Genomic DNA, 22,154 nt, shown 5'->3' with positions numbered 1-22,154 from the left:
GGTGGCCAGCCGTTTCCCGCCAACATGATGACACACAAGGAAAGGGACAGTCAGGGCCATTCCTAGTTCCTTTGCCATTCAGTTCTACCTCACTCATCACAGAGAGTTTTGGTAAAAAGCACCCATGATCAAGAAGCGAAATGAAAATAATCACGGTAGTTTCGCGTAGTGTTTCTGCTGTTTTCTGGCAAAAACAAAGTACCTAAGACCTAGGTAACACGAATGTGTGATTTTGGTGATTCTACATGTGAGTCAGATGCCCTTTGCATTTATAGCTGTCATTAAACAATATTAAGGTGAATGGTAACATTTATGCTAATCATTTAAAATTGTTAATGAAGTGTATTTTATTTTTGTTTACTTAAAACAACATTAAATAGGAAATAAAAAATACAATGACAAATCAAAAGAGGTTGCTGAAGAAAGGATAAAGCTTTATGTACAGTACCCTAAACAGAGTTTTTTCCCTGCCTTTTGAACAAGGTGCTCGGCATTTTCATTTTGCAACCGGGCCTTGCAAATCACGTAGCTGGCTCTGTTGACTACAGGGGACACAGCATTGCTGACAGTGTGCCCAGTTAAAGAGAGAGTTTCAGGAAATCTAGCCACATCTGTTTTAATTCCTGGTATAAGGTGGAGGTCAAGGAATAAACTACTTGCTGGGAAGTGGTAGGAAAGCAAGAAGCTGAAGCATCCCATCTCTATTTCTGGCCTTGAGCTTGTTAGCAGGATGATAAAGTGATTGACATCCCAGAAAACCCTTCACTGTGCTGCAGGCTTGTGACAGATGGCATCACCCGGCCATGTGTATAATCCAGGTGTTGTGTTCAGTGACACAGAGACGTGGGGCAGCCCCAGAGGAGGCCCCTGCCGCACAAGCTTCCTACCTCCAAGCGAGTCAGGGAGAGAAGGCTCGGGCCAGAGCATCCCTAACGACAGCTCAGAGGAGAGCATGGTGAGCCAGACCACTGGGGACCACATCTCACTCCAGGCCCACAGCAGGTTGTGTGAACTGCAGGGCCCCTGAACCCTGAGGGTTCAATGATCTCATTTAAAACACGATAATAATTATAGGACTTTGCTAACAGATCTGCTAAAATGATTGTGTCATAACCCATGTAAGGCACGAAACACAAGGTCTGCTGCATGATAAACATGGGTGTTAGCCATTATCATTATCATCACTATTATCATTATTAAGGATGTGTGACTTCCCTTTGATTTCAGACCCCACCTAGAGATCAAATGGGGAACTGGAAAAACAGCTGTGAGGGAGGCCCTATGGTTCCCACGGACTCTGATGAGCTGAGCAGGGACAGTCTTAAACCTAGAGCTCCCTGGAGTCAGGCCGTGCCCCAGCCCCGTCTGTACCACCACTGTCTGGGTCTGAGGCTCAAACCCACTCAGCCTCAGAGACATCATTCTCAGGTTCTCTGAGAACTCCGGCTACAAAATCACAATCCCCACCGGCAGGACCTGGGAATCTGTGTTTGAAACCAGCGGCCCCCAGAGATGGTGAAGTAGGCCGTCCACATGCCATCTTTCACGTGAGCTAGGCTGGCGATATTTCTGCCAGGCCTTCCTTACAGCCCGGTTGCTCAGGGCAGTGTGAGGTGCGGGGCTGCGGGGTTTCACCGGGATGAGTAATTAGCAGTGAACAGCACGGGGGCTTCTTTACCACTTGGACCAGCCACGCCACAGTCAGGGATCAGAAACCCGCACCTCTCCCCTGATCTCCCCCTGGGGGGGCTGGTTCCACAGTCGTGGGTCATCAGGGCTGAGCTGAAACAGAGGCTGAGCTCCCTGGTGACCTTGCTTGGGCCAGGATGGCAGTGTGACAGCAGTGACTGCCACTGATAAATACTGCGATGCATTTGAGCTTACTAAGCACTGGTTGCAGTGTGGCTCAGCCCGCTGCATCCTGGGTTCTGATCAAATGAGTCTCTATCAAGTCCATTGCAAAGAGCTCAGTGACAGAGCTCAATCAACTGAGAGTCCCAAAGGAGAAAGTCATCCAGAGTTACAGCAATGTGGGAGGACGTCAGAATCAGAAGGTTGGAGCCAAACCATTCTTTATGCCAAGCACAAATAAACTGCCTCCTGACTTAGTGAGGACTATGAAGAGGAGGGCAGTGTCCCAGTTAGCCAGCTCAGAGTTCTTGCTCACACCTTGAAGTGGGTTTAACCCCGCTGCTCCCACCATTGCTGGTTAGAGACGAGGGAGTGCCCGGCTGTGGGTCAAAGTAGGCAGCCAGAAGCATTCAAAGCATTTTTAAAAGGGGTAATCTTGATGGGAAAAGTGGGCGCGCTCAGCTTCGTTGTTCTCAAGGATCTCCAGAGCCTGTTTCCCGTGAGTAGCAAGTGTATCCCCCGCTCTCTTGCTTCAAGCGGAATAGTTCAACACAGGAATTGAGACTAAAACCAGGTAGTTTTTCTCTGCAACGCCACCTTTCAGGGGTCCCACTGACTACCCAATGCCCAGCAGGCAAGTGACAAAGGGTGCAGGAGGATGACCTCTTTTCTCCCAACTGCCCTCCCAACTTCCCTAGATCCGTAAAGGCACCAAACCCCGTCCCCTATGCCACTTCTGGTACAGTCAGCATCCTGTCTCTGCCTAGTCTTTCCCATCTGTCCCTCTTCCCCTGCTGTGTAAGCACGTGCTGCATCCTCTCACCTGGCCTGTTTTGCAGCTACCCACTCACCCCCAGAGGTAATGGCCCCTAGCCGCTTGCAGGAGGTGGCATTTGCTTCCACTGCCTGCTTTGAACGGGGATGGACTTCATTACCAATATTCAAAATGGCCACGATGAGCCACACCAGCACAGATCTCACAGCCTCACAAGGGGGATGAGAGGCGTACCCGAGGAGTGAAACAAATGTGTGTGTGACAGAGGCCAAGAGTGGTGCACGGAGCAGCAAGCAGCCCAGAGGAAGAGAATCCCCAGGAAATCGAGGAACGCTTCCAGGAGAAGGCAATATGGCCCTGGTGTTAATGGCTGGATAGGGTTTTGAAAGGCTGAGCTGTGGACAGATGGCTTTTCAAGTCAAAGGGAAGACCCTGGAGAAAACAAAAGATTCAAGTACAAGACGCTCACGGTGGTTTTGGGGAGTGGCAGCTCGGCGAGTTTAGCTGAATGCAGGTGGTTCGTAGCAAGACGAATGAGAGATGAGGTTGGAAGGAGATGTTGAGAATAGGGGGTATTTGGATTTTATTAGGAAGATAAAGGGAGTTGTTTGTAGGATTTGGAGCTGGGGTGACACAAAGTCAAACCACTGGAAAAAGGATGGGGCTATGGCAATGGGGCAGAGAGAGCAGGCGAGAGGCTGAGCTGTGGTCTAGCCTGGTGAGCAACCAAAGGTGCAGATGGGACAGGACCTTGAGTACCAGTGAGGTGTGGGCATGAAGGAAAGAAAGGAACAGGAAATGACTCCAGTGCTGTGCTTGGGCGACAAGGATGGTGGTGGCATTGACAGAGATGCGAGGACAGAAAGACGGGGAGCTTTTGGGAAAGAACATGTGTTTGGTTCAGAATTCACTGCCTTTAACGTGCCAGGTGACCGTGTCAGAATCTGTGAGCCCAGAGCCCCAGGACTTTCTGAAACCACCCCCGTTGCCCACATTCTTGACTTCCCCAAGGTTCAAGGCTTCCAGGTGTTCATGTAACGGGGTGAATTAGTAAGAAGGACTGGGCCGACAGATGTCAGAATCTCTTTCTCCAGCAAGGGTGGCAACTTGGTGTTTCCAATGTGTGGGACAGCAGTTCCATGGGGCTGTCCCAAAGGAAAAGGATGGAGCCCCGATGGGGAGAGCACTGGGGGGAGAGGGGGAGGGCAGCCCTCCTAAGCCCATGAGAAATGGAGTTTTTGATGGAACCTGTGGTTGGTGGCCCTCTTCCTGGAAGCTTCCAGAGAGAATTACAGGGAGCACCTAGAAGGGGGCACCAGACCCCCAGCCTTGTAAAGATCCCAATGGCCCAAGCCTGACGCCAGTGCTGACTCCATGCAAAGACAGCGTGCTGCTGGGAACAGGGGGAAACAGGGGTTCCTGGTTTGTGCAGGAAACAAGGGGTCTGGGTGCAGGAAAGCGGAAACCCCCCTTGTCTGGAAGTGCCCTTTCTTCCAAGACAAGCATTTTCTGCTCCTAAGCTGTGTGTCCTTAAAGCTACCTCTACCGGGAGAGCCCCTTTTAAAAGTTGCACAAGGGGGCTGAATAGGCTAATAATGGCCTTGTCCAGAGAGGGGAAGCATTCTCTGCTCCAACCCCCCAAAAGAGGGATCCCCCTCAACTCCTACAAACTGAATTCCTGTGTGACTGGAATGCTCAAGATTGATTTTCTTGCTAGTGTGGCAAGTAGGAAACTGATGTCAGATTAATTTCATCCAGAAGGAGAGAAGTTTCTAAGTTTTAAAAAGTACATTGAAAATAACACAACACAACATAACGTGCTATTTCTCATAGCCAGAACTGTCGAATAAAATTGCCACTCGACATTCAGCACACTGAGTATTGTGAGCCTCCCTCCACCTCGCTGAGGGGATGCATACACCCAGGGTCACAGTTCTTTGGGTCCAGTTGCAGGCTGGAAGCCATCTCTCCCGGTGTCCCTCCTGAGTCTGTGCTTTGTTGGCCCCTTTTCAGCTGCTATCTCTGTGTGGAGCTAAAAGCACTTCCCAGGATGCCCTGACAAGTGCAAATGACCTGGGTTCACTACACTCATTGCATTTAATTGAGTTATCCTGTGATGGCTAGAGGCCGGCCACACATACCGCACATGCATTCATCAAGATTTCATTGCTTCCCAGATATTAAATTCATCCTCCAGGCCAGTGTCAGGGCACAGGGAAGCAAATGTACGGGAGCAGAGTGAACTTGATGGAAAAGAATATATAAGATGGGAGGTAGGGGCGCCTGCATGGCTCAGTTGGTTAAGCATCTGACTTTAGTTCAGGTCATGAGCTCATGGTTCATGGGTTTGAGTCCTGCATCGGGCTCTGTGCTGACAGCTCAGAGCCTGAAGCCTGCTTTGGATTCTGTGTCTCCCTCTCTCTCTGCTCCTCCCCTGCTCGTGCTCTCTCTCTCTCTCTCTCTCTCTCTCAAAAATAAATAAACATTAAAAAAAAATTTTAAATAGAACATTCCTCACTTTGGTTTTGTCAGATGTCCCTTTGTGTTTAGATTGAGGTTGTCCATTCTTGGCCAGATCGCTGCATTGGTGACGTTAATCTTGAACCTCAAAGTGTTTCCCAATTTTCCCGCTGCATAATTACTATTTTTTCTCTCCCTTCTACCCAATAAAGAGTCTATGGAAGGATGCTAAAACATTGCGAGCATCCTACAGGTCACCAAAATTTCCTCTTCCAATGGAGATTCTTGCCCAATCCAATCTTTTTGTTTTATGTTTATTTATTTTCAGAGAGAGAGCGAGCGAGCAAATGAGGAAGGGGCAGAGGGAATCCCAAGCAGGCTCTATAGCCCAATGTGGGGCTTGAACTCACGAACCATGAGATTATGACCTGAGCTAAAGTCAGTTGCTTAACTGACTGAGCCACCCACGCACCCCTTGTCCGATCCAATCTTTACCTAAGAGGGCAGGTGGGACATAGGAGAGATCTGGGTGGAGAGGTGCACTTTTGGGAGCCCCAGGGAACAAAGGGAGCCTAGTTTCCAGGGAAGCTGAGATGTTTTTTGTCTGGCTGCATTTTCCAGGGTAACAAGTCAGAAAGCAAGAGATGACACAAAAGGTGAGGAGGGCTCAGCTTACAAAGCGTCTTTTGGGTGATCTGAAGTCCTGCGGGAATGGGGAGTCACCAAGCAGGGAGAGACCTCCCTGGCCGTGTGTGGAGCGTGTGCAGAGGGGACCAGGCAGGGGATGGGGGAGCACACAGGAGGTCCTGCCACAGTCTGGGATGAAGACAGCGTTGTTCACAGAACAAAAAGTGAAAGCTCAAGGATCGAGGAGACCACAGGTGGAGGAGGGCCAACCAAAGGCTTTCTAGCACCCTTCAAGGGCACTTGAAGAGCTGATGGCCCAGACCAGGGGACTTGCGGTACAACGTGGAAACACCCTTTTCTGGGAAGCCCTGAGAGTGACACCTCCTCTCTTGACAACTTGGCCTCGCTGTCAGGGCTCTCACTGCAAGAATGGGTAGGGATGTGTGTGGAGAGGTGGGGTGGGAGTGAACTTCGGGAGAACATAGAACTATTGTTCTATGACCAAAGGCGTTGCCTCTTCCGGAGGCCAGCGAACCTGCCTGTGTGTTTTCATTCCTGCCAGAGCATCAGAGCCTCTGGGCAGAGGCTCCAGCACCATGGTGGGTGTGCTCCAGTGGGGGAAGGGGCCGTGGCCCCCAGAGCCATCCCGGGGAGTAAAATGTCAGGTTGTGCTTGAGGAGGATGAGGTGGGACCAGATACATCAGCTAGAGGAGAAGGTGGTTCATTCATTCACCCGTCTAGTCATCCCGTGGACAGCTGCTGTGTTCCTACTATGTGCCAGGCCCTGCTGGAGGTGTGGGGATGCAGCAGTGAACCAGACAGCCCGCGAGGAAAGGGGTGTGGGGAGCTGGAGATAGTACCTGGCTATCCACATGTCAATAGCACTGTAGCCAAGCACCCGTCGTTGTCCCCTCCACCTTAGTCTGCTCTGCCTACTGACTGCTGCCTCCGGATAGAATTGCTCTAAGATTTTACAGACTGTGAATAAAGGGAACCTTGTGGAAAGGCTTAAACAACATATCTCACCATGAGGTGAATGCTTTCATCCCAAGGAAACTCAAAGCTTGGGACTTGCATTCAGGATATTCCAAATGTCATGATACAGCCTGGGCCTTCTGTAACATGGTCCAGCCCCTTGGGACACAGGGGGCTCCAGCAGGGGGGGGGGGGGAGTCTAATTTGGTAAGGAGAGACGGTGTGGTGGGTACAAGGAAAAGCTACCCCAAATGCAAAGGCAATTGTTCCACACCTCCCTGCCATGTCTCCCAGCTCCAATGCCATTATACGTTGGTTGTTATCAGTGACCCCATTCACGCAAACATTTTTTTGAACACATATTTATATTGAAAACACATTCTGCGTACTATAGAAAACTAAAGGTTAATATATAAGGAGTAGAACTAGAAGGTACTAGCCAAGGGCAGGACACTGAGCCAAGCACAGACCAGCCACCTGGGTCACTTGTTCACAGGCTCTATCACATGACCAACAAGTCATGGGATCCCAGAGCCCCAAATCCTTCAAAACTAGGACATTTCTCAGGGCTGTGACTCACCGTTGCTGGCGATTTTCTAAATGCATCGATGACACTCCTTCTCCAGACCTCCTGGCATTGTTCTCTCTGCTGACAGAGATCTGGGGATCAAACGTGATTTTTTAGAAAGGCTACAGCAGGGTTTACTCAGCACCGATTAGCCACCACCACGCACACTGTCTGTGCCTGCACGGTGGCCTCAGTCAGCCTGGGATTTGGGGTGCCCGCTTCCGTGCTGGTCTCATGGCAGGTGTGGCCTTGTTAGCCGTTATCTGGCGGGTAGGGAAAGCGCCTCTCATTTCAGGAATGAGGGAATCAAGCTCAGAGAGGGTAAGAGGCTTGCCCACTGATGCCCAGCTGGGAAGATACAGGGTCGGGAGGGTGAGATGGTAATAGCTATCACTCTCCGAGGAGCCATTATATGTCTGGTGTTGTGTTAGCTCTTTAGAGACAAATTCTCATATTTAATCCCCACAACGATCCTGTCTGGGAAGTAGCGTTAACTCTAGTTTACAGAAGGTGTCTCGGGGACCCAGAGAAGCTAAGACTGACCGTAAATCCAGAGCTGACAACTGGCAGCATCTACACAGGACCCAGGTATACCGACAGAGCTGGAGTCCTTCCCGCTTCACACACACATCACTGCTCTGCATTGTAACACTACTCCCTGAGGGCCCAAGGACAAAGGGTAACCACAGACTTGACCATAGTTCTTGGGACTGAGACCCAAGAAGCCTGTATCCCATCCCAGCCTCACTGGGGGCTTGCCATGGTCTGAGCAAGTTGGTTGACCTGATGAGAAAGATCTCCCTTTCCTTGGAAGAAGTATGTGTTAATTTTACTTATTTTTTAAAAATGTGTTGGGGCACCTGGGTGGCTCAGTCAGTTAAGCGTCTGACTTCAGCTCAGGTCATGATCTCACAGTTTGTGAGTTCAAGCCCCACATGGGGCTCTGTGCTGACTGGTCAGAGCCTGGAGTCTGCTTCAGATTCTGTCTCCCTTTCTCTCTGGCCCCTCCCCCACTCGCACTCTGTCTCTCTCTCTCAAAAATAAATAAACATTAAAAAATTTTTAAAAATGTGTTTATGTATGTGTTTTTTTAAGATTTTATTTTTATTTATTTATTTGTTTGTTTGTTTGTTTATCGAGAGAAAGAGAGAGAGTACAAGAGAGAGCAGGGGAGGGGCAGAGAGGGGAAGAGAAAGAATCCCACGCAGGTTCTGCACTGCCAGGACCGAGCCTGACGCAGGGCTCAAACTCACGAACCGTGACGCAGTGACCTGAGCCAAAGTCAGATACTTAACCAGATGAGCCCCCCAGGCGCCCCAAAGATTTTATTTTTCAGTAATCGCTGCACTCAACATGGAGCCAGAACCTACAGCCCTGAGGTCAAGAGTCACATGCTCTACTGACTGAGCCAGCCAGGCACCTCAGTATAGCCATTAATTTTATAATACCCAATAAAACTCCAACCAATCAAGTAAGACAGCAAGTTCCCCTGCCCAGGAGAATGATGTCACCCTGTAAAGACATTAAGGGGAGCGGTTGGGGGGTGGGGGCAGATTTCTGTTCCTTTCGCCTGAAGCCTGGTTATGGGCAGTTGTACAATTTTCTACTTGGGAGAAGTTTTTGTTGCTCGGCAGACTTTGGTCTATGGGAGGGCTGGCTGACCCAGGCGGGATACAAAAGACAGGGTGCTAACAAAAAGTGTCTCCAGGAACCTGTACTGAACGGGCACAGCTCCATTTGCAGGCATGCTCTGGGACGGGCAAGGTGGGTGCAGGGGAGCGGGAGACGCAGACTTCCAGTCACGGAATGAGTAAGTCACCGGGATCAAAGGCACTGCTCAGGGAACACAGCCAGTGTTATTGTAACAGTGTCAGATGGTGACAGATGGTCGCTACACCTGTAGTGAGAGCCCCCGGTGCAACGTATCGACTTGTTGAATCACGATGCAGTACACCTGCAACTAATGGAACATTGTGTGTCAGCTCTACTCACACAAAGAGAAAATTAATGTTCAGGAAACAAGTAAATCAAACAAAATCAAACCTCATCAGTGCTAGTCACGCCGCGGTTCGCAGGCCTGGGGGAGCAGGGCATCTTGGCAGTATTCCGCGCGGCCCTCCTGGGAGGAAAGACCTTCACGCAGGGGAAGCTGGCAGTGACAGGTGGGTATTTGCAGCGCGGGGACAGAGGTGGAAATGATGGCTAAGAAGCAGGGCCGCCTGAAGCTGTTGTTCACTGTGATTTACTCCACTGCCATCGCTCGGCGGGAGCCTGCTGGCAGGAGGCCACCCGGGCAGGCAGCGTTTTCTCTGGCAGCGTCTCTCCCCCGCTGATCCTCTGCTAACTCTCCGGGCTGGGTGATTGAGCCAGCGCTTCCAGCTCCGGGGATTACGATGAGATACGGGGCTTTTATTCCCCATCACTTTGCTTCGGGGACGTGTCACACTCAAAACCCGGCCTGGTATCCGCACAATCCCCTTTGTGGCAAGTAGGAGTCAACGTGACAGGGGACGGGGGGTCTCAAACCAGAGGCACAGCACTGATGCGCTGCCCCGGTCCCCCACTTGCTACCTCATTTCATCCGCCGGCCCCCCAGGAGGCAGGCATGCCCCATGTTACAGGAAGAACCGAGATTCACACCGTTTGTACGTTCAAAGTCACTCAGCCAGTGAGCGGGAGAGCTGGCATCTGAAATGAGACCTCCGTGACTGTCCGAAGTCTGGTCTCGGTGACCTCCAAGCTCACGGTCTCTCCCCCTCCTCACCACAGAGCAGGAGGAAAGGCGCGGGCACCTAGAAAGAAAGGCTCCCCAGCGTGAGTCAAGGGCTGCGAGGTCGGTGCGCTTTTTCCATCGGTCCTGTGGATGCACAATCTTATCTCGCCAGGCAAGGAGTACTATCCCCATTTCACAGATGAGGAAACTGGGGGTCAGAAGAACCGAGCCCAAGGTCACAGAGCTAGGTTCAGGTGTCTAAAGATCTGCCAAACTCAAGATGCCTGGTCTCCCTCGACCAGAGCCGACTTTGGAAGTCCCCATTACAGTGAGGTGATGAAAGAGCTTGGTGAGCAACTCCACAAACAGCTGTTCAAGTGTCTCTTCACGAGGCTCCACTTTTTCCACACTATCCTTGCAGAATCCATCCCCTTGGCATCCCCACACACAGAGAATCTGGAAAACTGCAGCCGTGAATAAGCAACAGCCTCCTTCCACATCGTTTACTCGGCCTCCCACGGAGAGGCGTGAAATGAGGCCACTCCTCTGGCCTGATGGGATTTTCCAGGTGCATGTCCTTTGGTTAAACAGAAAGCAGGCCCTCAGTCATAAACAGCTGGTTGCTGAATGAATGACAGATGTATTGTTGGTGTCCACACTTATGGAGGTCGATGACCACGGGGGTGCCACACAAGCGAGGCCACTTAACACCCCGTCTAGACAACAACCATCCTGTACCTGAGGACAAGCCCAGGTGTTGAAAAGGGCAGGAGGGGGCTCTGGCTCAGCAGGGCTCCTCATAGGGAGGGACAGCTCCTTCCCTCCCCCTTCTGAGGTAAAGAACAGTTGTGTCTCATGTATGACACAAAGCCCTCGCTCTGGGCAAGTCCCGTCATCTGTATGTGCTGGCCGGTCTGAGGGGAGAGAAACCCCAGTCCCTCTATCTCTGGCAGCATTAGAGACTGTGTTCCCGGTCCCTACGTGGCTCTCTTCCTGTCTCAGCTCCAGATGTCCTGTCTCCCCGCCCTCTCGGCCTTTGGGGTTCTAGAACTTGTGGACTTCACTAACAGGCCCTGGGCACTGTGGATCGGTACGTAAGTAACATTTAGAGGCTGGTGGAATTTTCTTCTCAGGGGTTGGTGTGGACTTCACATCTAGCCAGGGGCCATAACATTTTCCTCTTCCATCATACATAGTGTTCAGACTTGTGTGTGGAGTTGAATTGTTCCTATCATACCTACAACCCAAGATATCCCATGTTTAAAAAAAATTTCTTTTAACGTTTACTTATTTTTGAGGGCAGGGGGAGGGACAGACAGAGAGGAAGACAGAGGATCCGAAGCAGGCTCTGTGCTGACCGCACAGGCTCGAACTCACAAACCGTGAGATCATGACCTGAGCCGAAGTTGGACGCCTAACCAACTGAGCCACCCAGGTGCCCCCAAGATATTCCAGTTTTTAAATCCACAACAGCTTTGTGGAAACCATCTGAGCTTGTCTGTGTCACATCAGAACAGTACAAACGTTTGTACCTTGGGACCACTAAATGGGGTAGGAGACATGCACATTAGTTTCCCCGTGAAACTTGAACAGTGTCCACTACAAGAAACAGGGTAGGGGGGCACAGAGAACTTTTTAGATTCAAATATCCCAGAGCGGCTGATCTTTGTAGTCTCTAACTGCAAAGAGTGGTAGAAACGTCCATTTAAAAACCAAAGATATCCATGGGGCGCCTGGGTGGCGCAGTCGGTTAAGCGTCCGACTTCAGCCAGGTCACGATCTCGCGGTCCGTGAGTTCGAGCCCCGTGTCGGGCTCTGGGCTGATGGCTCAGAGCCTGGAGCCTGTTTCCGATTCCGTGTCTCCCTCTCTCTCTGCCCCTCCCCCGTTCATGCTCTGTCTCTCTCTGTCCCAAAAATAAATAAACTTGGAAAAAAAAATTAAAAAAAAAAATAAAAACCAAAGATATCCTTATTGGTAACAAGATCAGACCCCATAAAGCGGGATCCGAAAGAACACACCGACACAAGGTACAGGTTTTGAGATCATTTTGTAGGTGGGGCAATTCTTGTTTCCTCAAGCCCTTTATTTTCATAAGCCGGTGAGATGGATGAGAACTAAAAGAGAATGATGTGCTACTAATTCCGTCACGCCTTCAAGAATGTCCCCCAAGAGACAGGTGGCTGTGACCTTGCAGCTGAGCTCTGGCGCTCAGCCAGAAAGCGATGACAGAATTCCCATGCAGAGTCCCAAATGCTGGCCAACAGCCTTCATAAATTGTGTTCAACTGCACTGATAAGGAATGACATGTTAATTAAAACAACTGTGTGCTATCATCTTTCCCTTATCAGCTTGGCAAAGATCGAACAGTTTAAGATTTTAGTGAGGAGACAGAAAAACAGAGCTAAGGATACGTTGTTGGTACCACTTCTTTGGAGGGGTTTTTGGCACAATCTGTCACAACCTGAGTGGGCAGGGTGATGCGTATAATACGATTTCATGGGTGTGAAAACCATCTCTACAAATGCACAGGAAAAGCTCAGAAACAGACACACCCCGCATTAAGAACCACTGCGTCTGGAGAGATGAACCAGAACTCGGGCCATGGGGTAGGGTCCGAAGAAAGGGCTGGAGGCATGAATGCAAAGTATTTTCGTTTGTACTTTATACCCTAATCCTGCCTCACCTTTCTACCCCTGAGCCTGTTTTATGTTTATGATTTAAAACATTGAAGAAGCATTTTTTTGAAAGGAAATCAGTTAAATTGTTTCCCCCCAATTCCAGAGATAAAAAGTAGCCTGAGGGGGCATAGACAAGCAGAAACAAGTCACTAGAGCAGAGAGAAACAAAAAAGGGAGATAGGATGTGATGATGTGATGGAGGTGAGGAGATACTGTTTCTCTCTCTCTCTTTTTTCTTTTTAAGTTTATTTATTTTTTAGAGAGAAAGACAGAGCACAAGCAGGGGAGGGGCAGGGAGAGGAGACACAGAATATGAAGCAGGCTCCAGGCTCTGAGCTAACAGCACAGAGGCCGACGCGGGACTCGAACTCACAAACAGCGAGATCACGACCTGAGCCAAAGCTGGACGCTCAACCGACTGAAGCACCCAGGCTCGTCTACTCTGTTTCTCTTTTGGAATACTGTCTTTAACATTACAGAAGTAAACTAACAGAAAATTCAATTAGAGGGAAAAGAAAACCATTTGTCACTATAAACAACTGCAGAACACGTAGCCCATCAACTGTTAGTATTTTAAGAGCTTTTCTTCCAAGTGTGTAGATATGTACCTGTACGTGTACACATGCATGCACAAAGACACACATTTTAAATGGCCGCATTCATGGGTACATTAAATTAACACTCCACGTTTTGACATGAGAATTCTTTCTGTAATTATGCGGTCTTTATAACCATCATTTTAATAGTTCTACCACATTCCACAGAGCAGGATGTATATCATCCTATGCCTAACCATAACCTGGTTATTGGATATTTACTTACAATTTCTGATTATTTTGACTAATCCTAGGAGACATATATGTCCATGAAGATTGCTTTTTCCATACATTAGATACTTCCTTAGAATAAATAATTAGATGTGGGATTACCGAATTTAGAAGGGTGAACAATTTTATGGCTTTTAAGATATAATTAATTTCCCAAAGAGTTGTATCCATTTATGATGTCACTGGCAATACATCAAAGTGCCAGTTTCACCATATCCTAGCCAGCATTCGGAGTTAGAAAGACTAAAGCATTTTTATTATTTTAATAGGCAAAAATGGAATTTAATTACGATTTTAATTTAATTTTTGTTTACCAGGGATATTAAACATTGTTTCATGACTTGTTTGTTTTTTGGTCGTCTTCTCCTTTTGTGAATTAGTTTTTATGATATTTGATGTGGATTTATTTCAAATCAAAGCAAAAACAAATACCTTTGAGGTACCAAGCCCACCAAAAAAGCTGTAATTGGAAAATATAGTAGCAAATCTGCTTTTTTATTCACAGAACTCGCTGTGTGAATTTACAGGTTTAAATCAAAGATCTATTTACTGCTAAGGTGGGAACATGTCAGGGGCACCTGGGTGACTCAGTCAGTTAAGCATCCGACTCTTGATTTTGGGTCATGATCTTATGGTTGGTGAGATCAAGCCCCACATGGGGCTCTGTGCTGACAGCGTGGAGCTTGGGATTTCCTCTCTCCCTCCCTCTCTGTTCCTCCTCAGCTCATACTCTCTCTCTCTCTCTCTCTCTCTCTCTCTCTCTCTTTCTCTCTCAAAAATAAATAAATAAACATTAAAAAATTTTTTTAAAGGTGGGAACATGGCAAAACTCACAAAACTCAGTGATATGCTCCCTAGCCCTTCTAAACAGAAGCTCTTCTAAGAGCACAATCCCTCAAATACAGGAGATGCCCAATAGAGTAGAACCATGTTAATCTTCGTGATAATGACAATTTTAGTTAATTTCAAAAGTTTCTAAGTAATAAGAAAATGAAAATGCTTCTTGCTTGGTAGGTTTTCTTTTTTGGTAGAAATCTGAAACAGGAAGAGATTGGGGTAGGGAGCTGGGCAGTACTATCTCTCCAGTGTGAATTAACAATGACCTAGAAGTTCATCCTTATGTAAGACGGTGAGAGGATTGCTTGTCTCACGTGTGCTTCTGCATCAATAAGAATAGCGCCTAGGTAGCTCAGTCGGTTGAGCATCTGACTTTGGCTCAGGTCATGATCCCATGGTTCATGGGTTCAAGCCCCGCGTCAGGCTTGGTGCTGACAGCTCAGAGCCGGGAGCCTGCTTCAATTCTGTGTCTCCCTCTCTCTCTGCCCCTCCACCACTCGTGCTCTGTCTGACTCTCTCTCAGAAATAAAACATTAAGAAAATTTTTTAAAAGAGAATAGTGATAATAGCTCCTGTTGCTTTCTCTCCTGGAAGTTGACTGATAACAAAGGGCAGAAGGAAATTAATTGATAATAATTGCCAAATGACATTCTTCAGTTTTCAGTCCAGTTGGTATATCTCAGTGGTCCTCACCCAGAGGCAGCTTTGCTCCCCAAGGGACCCTTGGCAGTATCTGCAGACGTTTTTGATTGTCATGACTAAGGGTGGGGGTGGTGGCTAGCGGCCGGTGGACGGAGACCAGGGGTACTGCTAAACATCCTGCAAGGAACGAGGCGGCCCCCACAGCAAAGAATGATCTGGTCTAAAATGTCAGTAGCTCTGAGTTGGAGAAACCCTTTTAGATCAAACATCCCCTAAAGTTTTAGTGTTCAGATGTATCAAATGCTACTTTAAGCCTCTGGTTTGTGTCCTAATTTAACAGTGAGCCTGAATGGATAGGTGTCTAGGTTTTTTTGACATTGAGCACTGGGTCAGTACTGAGCATTACTGATTTTCACCCCAAAGCTCCAGCATGAAGCATGAGCACGTCTTTGACTTGGTGAGTGTAATTTTAATGGTTTACTTGGTAAACGAGACTGGTTGCTCCTAAATCGGATGTGACAGACACCCCAACTCATTGCTTGGTTTTGAGTAACCTTAACGGTTAAACATTAACCATCTCCATCCCTGTTCCTCCAAAGCAGACGTTAACCAGAGAGTTGAATATTTCCAGCAGACGTTTCAGCTGCTCGGAACACAAATCTTTCATTGCCTGTAGCTCCCTCTGTAGTCTATGCTACGTTTCCTCTCCTAACTATTTTTTTAAAAATTTTTTTTAACGTTTTATTTATTTTTGAGACAGAGAGAGACAGAGCATGAACGGGGGAGGGGCAGAGAGAGAGAGGGAGACACAGAATCGGAAGCAGGCTCCAGGCTCCGAGCCATCAGCCCAGAGCCCGACGCGGGGCTCGAACTCCAGGACCGCGAGATCGTGACCCGGCTGAAGTCGGACGCTTAACCGACTGAGCCACCCAGGCGCCCCTCCTCTCCTAACTATTGCATCATGCATAAATTCAGTGGAGGTCATTGCATACCTACTGTGTGCCCCAGTGATCCCACCACCCCCCTATGTGCCTTTCATTGTTCGGCTCCTATGAAATGGAAAACGTACTTCCTTTCAGCTCTACGACACTTTTGTAATGATCAAGTCAAAGCCACCAGCTCAGAGACCCAGTAGATTCTGTGCACTCATTGCCCTGTAGTTAGCAAGTTATTTCTAAGAGTCCAGCACAACTTGCTGTCGCCCTGTAGTTCATTTTTCCTTTGTGATAATTCTCTCAGCAAGAAAAACCATTTTCCTTAGATTCAGTGAAGATTAAGGTTTTCGTTCCCTTCACACAATTAAGAAAAGCACCTCCACAAGGCAGGCATTCCCTTCCAGGAAGCATAAATCAGCACATTGCCATCTTCCTCTGAGTGATTCTGAGAAACCATCTGCTAGGAGCATTCCTCCAACTTGAAAGGCTGCACGGGCTGTCCTGACTCACCTTTAGAGCTGAGGAAAGAGCCTCATGCAGAACCTGAGCAGAATTCAGCCACGCTGGGGTCCCAGGGGTCCAGGTCTGCATCTGTGGGGCCTCTCTGCACTTTCAGGTCCCCTTCTCTGTCGTACGCTTCTGTCTCTGCTTCCCATTTCAGATTTCTTGCCTGCTGCATAACAGCAACTTCTGGCCTTTGCCTTGGCGAGGGGTGGCTTATCTGCCTTTTCCACTCTCACGGGTGGGTAAAAAGCACACCCCCACCAGCAGCCTTAACAACCTGGAGTGCTCCGCACGGCCGGAAGGGGGCAGCAGACCAATCCCAGGAAGGTTTTGCAAGGCCGGGGGATCGTTACAATGCAGACTGAGGTTATAATTCAGTGCTGGTGATAATTAGTGCTGGAAATATTCCATTCCAGTGCCGTAGCTTTAGTTGGTGGTGCACACCTGTCTGGAGAGGCTCTTGTCACTTCTCGCTGTCCCTACATGCCTCGTGGCATGTGAGGAAGGGTCCACCGAACAGGGATGTTTTAGTGAAGGGGATGGAGGTCCCGGAAGAGGGGCTGAGCACACGAGAGGCACGGTCGGTGCTTGAGGATTGCCGTGAAGAAAAGAGAGGAAACATTCAGTGTCATTCCAGAGGCTAGATCGGAGAGTGAAATCTGGGGCAGGCAGTGTGTCCAGGATAATAAACGCCTAATTGTCCGCGGTCTGAAGCCGCTACTCCTGGAGGCTGCGTCGCCTGTTACAAGCGTCAGGTAGCAGAAGTCCTCAACTGTTACTTTATACGAGTCTGAGACTCTATGAAAATGCCATTTCATATCAGATGGCATTAAATGCACCCTCCAGCCCTGGCTTGCTACGTTTTGTGTTGTTGTTTTCGTGGAAAAGGCCCATCTACAGGGTGCGACCAAGGTGGGAGTTCTGACTGCACAAAATACAAGGAGGCATTCCCTTTTAAGGCCAAGTCTGCACTTGCATGGCCCTGAAAATGACATCTCTTCAAACCTTGTGTCCAGTGCCTCCCTAGTTTCAGTCTAGTCCCGGCCCTGCCAGATTCTAGCCCTGAACCCAAGCTGACCACTTCACAGCACACGGGGACCTGCCAGAGGAAAGGGTGGTGTATGGGTGCCCTGATTCTTCTCTGCAACGCTGGGCCACCCCTCCCCCTGAGCAAGTTGAAGTGGGGTGGTTATGAGCAGGGGGAGCAGAGCCTTACAACCCCCAGGACCCTCCAGCAGAGACTGGAGCTGGCTGAAGAAGGACAGTAGGCCTTTTTGAACATGTTTCAGCTCAGGAGTCAAAACAGACTAAATTTCAGGTTATGGGGCTGTCCTCCTGGGGGTCAGTGACCAGGTGGCCTCTCAGTTTTTCCAGGCGCAGCTGTAGACACAGCAAAAGGTCACAGAATATTTGTTCCCAAACCAGACAATATATATTTAAAATTTTTTTTTCTTAACATTTATTTATTTTTGAGAGACAGAGATAGAGCACAAGTCGGGGAGGGGCAGAGAGAGGGAGACACAGAATCTGAAACAGGCTCCAGGCTCTGAGCTGTCAGCACAGAGCCCGACGTGGGGCTCAAACTCACAGACCGTGAGATCATGACCTGAGCCCAAGTCTGACACTTAACCAACTGAGCCACCCAGATGCCCCCAGAGACAATATATATTTATACGCAGAAACAGACTTGTTTTTAAAAAAGCATGAGTCTTTGGAAAGTGATTATGAGATTTTAAGGCTAAATGATAGGAATAAAAAGAATAGTCTTATCACTTAGGAAAACAGGGAATTTAAAACAAGGAATTAGTTACAAAAGTGGAAGGGCTGAAAAGTCAAACAAGTTTTGGGATGGGGGGCGGTGGTAGGCAACTCAGAGATTAGCAACAGACAGTGGAAGCAGCTACTGTGGGAAATGAGTACAAAACCACTGTTAGAAATGCTGCCCAAAGCAAGGCAGGTGTTATTAATATCCCCATTTCACAGATGAGTAGAGTGAGGCATAGAGAGATTAAGTAACTACCCAAGGTCACGTAGCTCCTGAGTGTGTGTAATGAATTTAAACTCAGACGATGTGATCCCGAGTCAATCCTCTTGCCCACTACACTTATTGCCATATGAATAAAGGCCCCATGGCGGAAACATTAGTAGAGTTGAGTTAAAAATTAAATTTGGAGTGGAAACTTTATTATGCGTATTGTCACCAGTAAGCCTTCGGGTGGCCTACATAATGAGGCCCTGCTGGTAGAAGTGAATTCAGTCATTCATTGAACCAATAGCTCTTACTCCATCCAAGCCAGACACTATGAGTAAAAGGGTTATTTCATAAAATCCAATGTATCCCATAAGAAATTTTAATTCAAAAGAGTAATGAGTTAATGAGTGTATCGCTGAGTTTAATTACAAAGGAGTCTGTGACTTAATGAGGGTATGCCTGATTCTCGACAGAAGCCATAGAAATGAAGGGAGGTATTAAAGTTGGCCAAAGACCAAGTTGCGTACCACATGAGGAGCAATCAGAGAAACAGTCGACACTGATCCCCCCTGTTTGTGAACGTTCACCCCCATTTTCCTCCCCAGATTGTGCAGAAGGTTGTCTTTCATTGTGTGTCATTCTCAAACAAATCAGCTCTGTGTAATCATTCTCGTTCTCTTCATGCTTTCCTTGGAGAGCTTTCTATTCTGATGTCAGTCTTCTATTTGAGTCACTTTTTCTTTTCTTTTCTTTTTTTTTTTTAATTTTATTTTGAGCCCCTGATGCAGGGCTCGATCCCACGACCATGAGATCACAACCAGAGCAAAAATAAGGAGTCAGACGCTTAACCAACTGAGCCACTCAGGCACCCCTGAGTCACTGTTTCTAAATTTTCCATCTGTGAATCCCAATGGCTTCCTATCTGGGGAAGCAACTTTTAGGTCCCTCACTTCAACTCCCACCTAAGTCAGAAAGCATTTTCAATATACACTTTTATTTTCTCTTTAACTTTTTTCAGCATTCTAATTTCCCTGAAAATAATTAAAAAAATTTTTTTAATGTTTGTTTATTTTTGAGAGAGAGAGACAGAGCGCAAGCAGAGGGGCAGAGAGATAGAGGGAGACACAGAATCCGAAGCAGGCTCCAGGCTCTGAGCTGTCAGCACAGAGCCCAATGTGGGGCTCGAATTCACAAATTGTGAGATCATGACCTGAGACGAAGTCGGACACTTCATCCACTGAGCCACCCAGGCACCCTGTTCCTGAAAATAATTTAAGAAAAAGAGAAGCGGGTTGCCTGAGTCCTGAACTGGCTCAGAGTCAGAAGGAGAATGAAAAGGCAGTCAACCCCTGACCCACACTACAACTGGGATGTACCTTGAGGACATTTCACCAAGTGCAGTAAATAAGACAGTCAACCGAGGACAAACACCGTAGGATTGCACTTACATGAGGTACCCAGAGTGGTCAAGCTCTGAGCCCAAAGGCGGTGCGGAGGGACAGGGAAATGGGAGTTATTTTTCGTGGGCACATTTCTGTTGTGCAGGATAGAAAGGTTCTGGAGATGGATGGTGGGGATGGCCGTACAACAGTTTGTCTCATTGTTGTACTTGACGTGACTGAACTCTGCACTTAAAATGGTTAAGATGGTAAATTTTATGTTATGTGTATTTTGCCACAATTTTATAAATAAATAAATGAACAAATAAACTTTGGGGTCTAAGAGACAAAGAAGAAGGAAAAAAAAAATACAGTCAAACTCCTAAAGTTCAAAGGGCCCTGTGGGACTGGGCAGTTGTCCAAGGTGCTCCAGGAAAATGCTAGGGCGTCCTTGAGCTCCACATTCAGGGCTCCCAGGGGCTCTAGGGAGGGTGTGAGGACAAGATGTCCCTGCAGACTGCTTCCTCACTCCCTGGAAGGTTTCCAGCCTCAATCATTTTACTCAGGTCCAGTTGGAGCCTTGAGGGGAAGGAGTGATAACTTGTCATCATGTACCTCTTCCTGGTTGCCGAGTCCAGGATGGTCTCAACGTCCCCAGGGGTATGTGTCACGATTGGGAAAATGCTCAACCCCACCCACCAGGGGTTTTCTCTTCCCTCTACCCCTCCTCCCCCTACCATCAGCTAGCCTTTTGTGGGACCCTGGCCTCCCGTCAGAAACAGCGGCCTTCCCCCTGGCTCCTACCCCAACCCCGGCAGCTGGGTCTCTCTCGTCACCTAGAATTTTGAGACCAAAGACACTGGGTCAGACTCCTTATCTTTATCACATATTTACTTGTCCAGATTACTTTTTTAAAGGTGATTTAGTTGAGTTTCCCAGGGGGAGAAATCCTCTGTCAATTCTGTTCAAGACTGCATTAAAGTCATAAATAAATTTGGAGAAATCTGGCATCATATGCTTATTTTTTCTGATTGTTATCAATTCTAAAATTGTAAGTTGATTCCTTTTTTGTTTAGAGAGAAAGTCAAATCATCTGCCAGTAACTATGGCTTTGCCCCTTCCTTTCTAGTATTTACACCTCCTGTTTTATTTCGTTGTCTGATGTATTGGCTATCACTCACAAAATGGCGAATGCTTACCCACTTTGCCCTGTCCTTGATTTTAATAATATTTTCAGGGGTGATACATTCAAAATACGGTACTTAAATACTGATCAAGGGCCCTGACCCATCAGAACGGCAGCACCAGCCAATCGGAACAGATGCCAGTCGGAAGCTATCGGCATAGCTAAATCAATATGCAACGACCCAGGTGACAGGCACATAGTAAGTTCTGAGAGTTTTATCATCTAGCATGACATCATTTGTTGACCTCTAATAGATTTAAAACAATATTTTAATTCTTATTGTGCTACAAGCTTTTATCAGGATAGAGTCAAGGGTCTTCATAACTTGGTCTCAACCTATTTTCCACGCTTCTATCTCTCAACATGCCTCAACACGAAGCTGCCTGGTCATAAGCCTCCAGCAACTGTCTGTCAGTGATGGGGCACATCCAGTCGTGCAAAACAAGGGCTTCAGGATCTTAATGTTTCATTCCTTCTTATGGGTTACTCTGTGTCTGCGAAAACCTTCCCACTAATAACATGGAACACCATCAAGCTTTCGGGACTTAGCCGAGACATTCTTTCTGATGTCTTCCTTGACTATGCGCTTCCTGTGCAACTCTCAACAAGCAAGAGTTAGCCCCTTTCTCCTTTTCACCATCCCAATGGCTCCTGGACACACTTCTGCATGGTCAGCCTTTCATACCGTGTTTGTATTTGGTTATTTCCATTTTGTCTGTATTTGTGTACAGGGAGCTCCTCTACCCTTACCACTGAGTGAGCAGAGGGTTTGATACTTAGTTAGCACTCAATACATATCTGTTGAATAAATGAGAGAGTGAGTAAATCTCACTCTGAGCATGAAGATTTATCACGTAAAACAGATACATTTTAAAAATGTTAAATTTTCCTTCCTCTTAACTTACAATGCCATGAGGAAGAGCAGAGAAGAGCATCACTGTTGTGATTACCTATTGCTGTTTCCCCACTCCGAGCTAAGTGGTGTAAAACAGTGCTCATTTATTATTATATGTCTCAGTTCTGGGAACTGACTGGGCTCCCGGACAGATGGAGGCTGAGGCTGAAGTCCTGGGAGGGCTTTCTCACTCACATGCCGAGTGGGGGTGATGCTAGGTGGTGCTGTCAGCCAGAACACTACATGTGGCCTCGGCATGTGCCCTGGGCTTCTACACAGCGTGGCGGCTGGGATTTAAAAGCACATGTACTGAGAGATGGAGAACCAG

The 22,154-nt window shown here is 47.8% G+C and overlaps 1 protein-coding gene across 1 annotated transcript in view; it reads right to left on the bottom strand.

The window, feature by feature from the left end:
- Positions 1-22,154, bottom strand: part of DHRS12 (dehydrogenase/reductase 12) — a 106,251-nt gene that overhangs the window by 59,258 nt on the left and 24,839 nt on the right. Inside the window, exon 2 of the mRNA XM_047850467.1 lies at positions 7,270-7,349. Within this exon, the coding sequence (XP_047706423.1) occupies positions 7,270-7,349 (80 nt within the window). The remainder of the gene's footprint in view (positions 1-7,269; positions 7,350-22,154) is intronic.

The sequence above is a fragment of the Prionailurus viverrinus genome, chromosome A1 (genome assembly GCF_022837055.1).
Source record: "Prionailurus viverrinus isolate Anna chromosome A1, UM_Priviv_1.0, whole genome shotgun sequence".
NCBI classification, from domain to species: Eukaryota; Metazoa; Chordata; class Mammalia; order Carnivora; family Felidae; genus Prionailurus; species Prionailurus viverrinus.
This window is presented reverse-complemented; position numbering and strand designations above follow the sequence as displayed.